This window comes from Camelina sativa, chromosome 5, assembly GCF_000633955.1.
Source record: "Camelina sativa cultivar DH55 chromosome 5, Cs, whole genome shotgun sequence".
Lineage (NCBI taxonomy): Eukaryota > Viridiplantae > Streptophyta > Magnoliopsida > Brassicales > Brassicaceae > Camelina > Camelina sativa.
Window position 1 is genome coordinate 29,541,261 of NC_025689.1, and position 6,263 is coordinate 29,547,523.

At 39.2% G+C, this 6,263-nt stretch overlaps 2 protein-coding genes across 3 annotated transcripts in view; one reads left to right on the forward strand and one right to left on the reverse strand.

The window, feature by feature from the left end:
• LOC104787835 lies at positions 3,670-5,218 on the forward strand. Its single transcript, XM_010513484.2, has 5 exons — positions 3,670-3,775; positions 3,873-4,000; positions 4,087-4,268; positions 4,355-4,462; positions 4,549-5,218. The coding sequence occupies exons 2-5, from the start codon at positions 3,877-3,879 to the stop codon at positions 5,098-5,100; spliced, it is 966 nt and encodes a 321-aa protein (XP_010511786.1). The 5' UTR covers positions 3,670-3,775; positions 3,873-3,876; the 3' UTR covers positions 5,101-5,218.
• Positions 5,093-6,263, reverse strand: part of LOC104787834 (alpha,alpha-trehalose-phosphate synthase [UDP-forming] 6-like) — a 5,157-nt gene continuing 3,986 nt past the window's right edge. Inside the window, exons 2-4 of one of the 2 annotated variants that reach the window (XM_019246069.1) lie at positions 5,971-6,234; positions 5,621-5,894; positions 5,093-5,527 (exon numbers count right to left, since the gene is read on the reverse strand). In XM_019246069.1, the coding sequence (XP_019101614.1) occupies positions 5,240-5,527; positions 5,621-5,894; positions 5,971-6,234 (826 nt within the window). In that variant the 3' untranslated portion in view covers positions 5,093-5,239. The remainder of the gene's footprint in view (positions 5,528-5,620; positions 5,895-5,970; positions 6,235-6,263) is intronic. The other variant, XM_019246070.1, reaches the window with a different exon arrangement.

Genomic DNA, 6,263 nt, shown 5'->3' on the forward strand with positions numbered 1-6,263 from the left:
TTTTTTAAATTGAGGGTACGAAGAAATATTGTTAGAGAGTTTGTTAGGGCAAAACTTACTTTTTGCGATAAGATGCTAGCTTTGTTAGGAATTTCTTCTTAATATCATCCCTGACGGTCCGGAAGGGAACGTAAACAAGTGCTTCCGATTCGGGTTCAGGTGCTTTCTCATTTTTGGATCCTGAAGAAAAACCAAACCTTCTAGGCTTCATCCTAGCTCTTTTGACGGGCAGAGGGGTTAGATCTTGAGATGAAGGAGAAATCTTTCTTTTCTGTACCTGTGTAAACAATATCAAACATCAAGACGTCAGATACGGTGAATAAATGTACAAAATAAGTCTTCGAAAATCGTAAATACCGCGCGAGTGAGGATGGTGTCTACTTTGGTGGTCTCATTGGAGGAGCTAACAATGGAAACTATATCACCATCAGTGCGCTCCGTTCCTTCTCCATCATCCTCAATTTGTTCCTTTCCTGTTCCATCATCCCCTTCTCCTTCTTCATCTTCTCCATCATCCCCTTCTCCTTCTTCATCTTCTCTATCATCCCCTTCTCCTTCTTCACCTTCTCCATCATCCCCTTCTTCTTCTTCATCTTCTCCATCGTCACCTTGATCTTCTTCAATTTCTTCTCCATCATCACGTTCTGCATCTTCTCCATGATCTCCTCCTCCATTTTCATCTTCTCCATCATCACGTTCTGCTTCTTTATCTTCTCCAGCATTGCCTCGTTGTTCTTGATCTCCGTCATCTTCACCATCACCACCTCCTCCATACTCATCTTCAGCAACTTCACCATCTTCCTCATGACTCTGTCCCTTACCTTGAACATGACCTTCTCCAGAAGATATGACATTCTCAGTTTGTTTAGATTGTCGAGGATGTTCAGATTGGACTGATTTGGCAGAGAAGTCTGGTTGTACATCCTTGTAACCATGGTCAAGTGCCACATGCGAACCTTCAACTCCCAGGTTGCCATGACCGCGCATTGAAACAGTTCCTGAGTCATCCTCCACAGTAACATTATTCTGACGACGAAGACCCCGAACTTGGTCGTCAGCAATGGTATGCATGAGTTCCTATATCACAAAAAGCAGATGAAAGTTAGAGTAAACTATTTAAGACATTACTCTTGACTCTAAGCCATTTAAAACTGACATACCTCTTCTTCATTGCTTTCCTCTGATCCATCTCCCCGTAACGACCATGAGGATTTGTTGATATGCTTACGCAGTTCAGATTGTGTAATAGGGGCACAGCGGTAAAATACACCTTTCTCCCTTAGTGTTTTCAGAACATCATCTACTATCTCGTCTGTAAGTGCACCCCGTTCGACCGATAGCTTTAACTCTACCTTTGCAATAGCCGCGTTATTTCTACGGTCCACCTCTTTCAAAAGTTCCTCAGCAGTGACAGCATCAAGAACGACATGAGTTGAATGTCCATCCAGTTTTTGCGGGTTTGCAACGTTGTTGTGCCTCTTCCTTTTACCTCTTTCTTTGGGGGCGTGTACTGTTTTCTTGGGTTTTGAGACCAAGCTACAGGTTATAATAGGTAACTCTGCATAACCACCATGCCATTCCTATTTCTTGAAAACGTGACCATCTTGAAGCTATTCCAAAATGTATTCCACTCGAATATCGTCAACCTCATCACCCCATGAGTAATCTTGATGGGCTAAGTTAACGTCTGTGGTTTCTAGTATGCTTTGAACTTGAAGCTGAGTTTAGATAAAAAAAATCATTAGGCTGGAAAAGTTTAGAGAGAATACGAAATAACGAAATGTAACCAATTGGTGAAGACTTAAGCCACTCAAACTCTTTTGTCCCATCAATGACTTCAACAATGTCGAGGAGATACTCGGGTTTCGAGTAAGAGTTGATACGTCCTTTCTGAGGATAACGATCGGTCGCAAATAGCCTAGGAGGCAGCAGTTGCGCATTAGCCCCTAAGACTGTGGGTTCGGGGCTGAGGTTCCTGTAAGATAAGAATATTTGACGGTGGACATTATTATATGGAATGGTAGACAACAATATAATCACTTTCACGAAATATTATCTGAATAGACGAAATGATAACAACTGTCGGTTCTACAGTAGACACCAAAAAAGTGGACATTTTTAAAAAAAGAACGGAATGGACAAATTACATGGTCGACAATTTCCGATGGACAATTTTTGTAAACCTGATTCCGTAGACAATTTTTGAATAGACAATTTTTGAAAACCTGATATTGTCTACTAGGTTTAAACTAGACACATACGGTAGACATAAATGGTGTAAGGGTAGGGAAAGAAGGGGAAAATTGTGTCTATTATAGTAGACAAAAAATTTGTAGACGAGAAACATAAAAAACATTTGAGATCTGGTCCACAAGGCGACACTATCGATGTTTAGAGATCTGGTGATCTGGTCCACTAGGGAGTGCACAGTGATGTCGTCCACAAATATTTAAATAAGTTTAAGGCAAACTAACCGTGACGTTCCGGCAGTCGGATGAGCCCGTCGGGTTTTCTGGTTGACGGAATCAGAGGGATTTGTGCCACTTTTAGGAACACTGACAGAGAATTGAATGGGATACGTAAGTTAATTTGAAGAAAGAATTATCGAATTAAGAGGAGAGAAATCAGGAAAATTACCCTCCGACGGCGGCCAACAGTGTCGAGAAATTCATCGGCGTTTTTTGCGGTAATGGGGGAAGATTACTGGCCGATAGCGCAGCGTAAAATACAAACCAGTCGACGAATGATTCGAGCTTATGACAGAGAGATGCGAGAAAGAGAAAACAGGGAAGAAGAAGAAGTCGAAGACGTTTGAGTTTCTCTTTTTTGGGTTACAGTAAATTTTTTTTTTTTTTTTTTTTGAATTTGAATATTAAGTACGGATGATAGAAAAGACAATAGAGTAACTTGATGGGGAGAGAATGTCATCGGTATGGCACATTTCGAAAGGCTGAAGCGGTTATAGCACATTTGACAAGTATTTTTACTCTACATGACACATTTCTTAGTTTTCTCTTTTTATATCTCCTCTATCAATGTGGCTTTCTTGATTCTTTCATATATTCATATAAATACTAGCTAAAAAGCAAATAGTGGAAAATTGAATGATGAAAATAGCAAAAAAGAAAGCAATCATAGTTTTCGGAAAAGTAATTATAGAAAACACTAAACATTTGGTTTCATAAGTTAATGATTTTTTTTTTTTTCACTTTTCTTGCTCAAATTTTTATTACATTTCTATGAATGGGATGAGTGAATTCTCCCATTTTCAACGATCTGATTGACTGTTAAAAGCTAAGGAATTATTGATTAACTATATCTTTTGATAATAAACTATATCACCATAATACAGTAAAAAAAAATGGTTATAGAAGACTCCAGTTAGTTGTGGAAAAAAAAAAAGACTCCAGTTAGTTATTCATCTATCTCTACAACATTTTTGACAAAAATTATCTTCCACATACTCTTTTAAGTTTTTTTTTTTTTTTTGTATTTTCTCTATTAATATTTAAGAATTTTGAATAATCCATTTTTTTTTTTTTTTGGAATAATCAGTTTTACATAAGGTACTTGTCTGGGCTTACTTGGGCCTGGGCTTTTCGATAAGAAAATTCTCATCTTCCTCTTCTTTCTTTTTACTTTCATCTTCCTCTAAAACCTTAACAATGGTGAAAATTCTCACTGTGCCTCTTAAATCCTGCAATTTCGCGGTCTAGTTTCTCCTCGACCAAACTTACTCGTCGTCTCCTCTAGTCAGATTCTCCGTTGAACAGAGGTATTATTATTATTATGTGTTTCAAATTTCTTGAAAATTTAGAAATGATTTGAAAAAATCTAATCTAATCGAATCAATGTTGGGTCGCCGTCAACAGAACGATGGAGACTGCGAAATCAGATAGTTTATGTGATCGCTTAGTGACTGGGAACTCAGAAATTGATAACTGGATTTGGATCATCGAGTACTTTGCCAAATTCAAATCTGAGCTTTGGATGTTGCATGGTATGGTAATTTAAATTTTGCATCAGTCTCAGTTTCATTGATTTAGAAATCCCAATTTCTCAGATTAGAAAAACGTTTGATTGCAGATGTGTTTGAAATGGGTCCTAAGCTTCCAGATGATTTGGGTGAACACACCAATGAGATGGTAGCTTTCAGATGCTTGGCTTCTTTGTATAATTCTGATGTTGTTTCTGCTGATGCTGACCCAAAGGTCGAGTTTGATTCGTCTCTGAGCTGTGAATATGTTCTTCAATGTATCTTGGATGAGGTATTTACAACTAATTCCCTTTTCTTTGTGGTTTCTTTGATATGGTCATATATTACTTAGATTGTTTTGGTTCTTCGGTTTTCTAGATACCTTTATCAGAACTGAAACCAGGTGCACCAGGACTATCCAAGTGGAATCTTCTTCCCTTTATCAAAAGCAAGCTTCTTTGTCTACCTAAATGCACTTTGGAACTGGTATTTTATCTTTGCTTAAAAGTTCTATTTCTGATTGAGCTACTACTAGAAGGTTTTTCTTATGTTTGTACATTTGTTTTGATCAGATGCTTGAACCATCATCTTGTGAGAAGGATACTGAAGTGTTGTCTTGTAATGAGGAAGAGACTCTGAGAAGTGGTAGCAAAGAGACTGAACGAGTTACTCCTCCAATGGCTGAACCAAATCTTATGGGGAGAACAGAAGGCGAACAATCATTTTGTCGAGACCTTGGAGATAGGGCTGATGAGATTAGTAGATCCTATATGTTGCTCGAAAGAAGAAACGAGGGATTTCAAAACGAAAGCGATGGTCATTTGTCAAGTCCTGCGGAGAAAATATACAGATGCATACAATGCAAAGAAAGTGGGATGCTGTTGTTTTGTTCTAAAGATGGCTGCGAGGTTATGGTTCATGAGAAATGTTTGAAAACGCCACCTGCTTACGATGATGCTGGAAACTTTTACTGTTCTCTCTGTGCTGTTACCCGTCCTTCAGCTGAGTATCTCCAATCGCAAGATGAAGTTGCTAAAGCAAGGAAGAAACTAGTTTCGTTTCTTAGACTAATGTCAGAGGTTAGCAACAAGAAATCGAGGGAACCTGAACGCTATGTAGGATAAAGCCTTGTTTATAAATATTCTAAGATTGTCAACAAAGGAAAATTACATTTGCACTCAGTTATCTCCTCTTTGTTACAATTTTCCGTGGTAAATATACAGACGAGAAAATTTCTAGTCACTGATACGTTCTCTGCGATTATTAAACAGGAGTGATCTGGTCTGTAACAGAAGCTAAACCGTGCATTAACCTGACAATTTCACTTGTGTCATCCAGGTAATACTTGGCCTTGCTAGGCTTTTGTCCGACAGTACAAGCAAAAACCTCTGCTCTTGGGGCAATCGAAGGGCCTTCAGTGGAACTGCATATCACCTCAAACATGTCTTCATCAGACCGGTCATCTCCAATACATAAAACGAACTCAGGAAGTGTTCCTCTTTCTTGCATCATCGAAAGCATTCTTCTTGCTATAAGTCCTTTGCTCACGCCCTACATTACAACAAGAAGAACAAAGAAGAGTCATGACGGTACAAGCTGAAACAAATGGCAAGGTATTCTGAGGGTCTCAATGGTGACACAAACCTGCGGCTTGACCTCAACGTAGTTCTGCCCTCGCTTGACTGTAACAGGTTCATTGGCAAGGACACTTTCAAGATGATCTAGAAGTTCCTTAGCTTGACATGAGCCGAAATCAGGGTCAGCGTCCTCATAGCTCCAGACAAGAGCGGTCTCTTTGTCTTCGATTGTTGATCCATCAGTTGTCTCGGTGTAGAGTTCCATCACAGGTTCTGCAATTTGCTTCCATGAACAATCTGCTGCTGCCACACAGTTCTCCCATTCTTCTGCCTTTCTCAGCCTTTGTAGTCGTCAGATATATTATGAGTTATAAGATTAAGGGTAATGCATGGAAATAAGAAGTTTCAGTTGATTACCTCAGAAAATAGCCATGCTCAGCAGCAATTCCAAGCTTCTCACAAGGACTGAACCAGTCCGACAATGTATCTCGGCTTTTAGCACTAACAATGAACACCAGATTGCCCTTGTCCCTACACAAGGTGTTCAATATGTCGATTGACTTTGATGATGGTCTTTTATCGATAGAGCCCTGTGGCATTAAAGTATCGTCATAGTCCAAAAGAATAGCCCGTGTCTTTGTCCTCTTATAAGCTGATACTATGTGTTCCATTGACAGCTTCCTGAAGCTTTGGTCTAGTGCCACAACTCT

Coding starts and splice junctions, on each gene's coding strand:
- LOC104787835 (XM_010513484.2), top strand. CDS start 3,877: ATGGAGACTGCGAAATCAGATAGTTTATGTGATCGCTTAGTGACTGGG. Junction 4,269..4,354: donor TTCAATGTATCTTGGATGAG/GTATTTACAACT, acceptor TCGGTTTTCTAG/ATACCTTTATCAGAACTGAA. Junction 4,463..4,548: donor CTAAATGCACTTTGGAACTG/GTATTTTATCTT, acceptor TGTTTTGATCAG/ATGCTTGAACCATCATCTTG.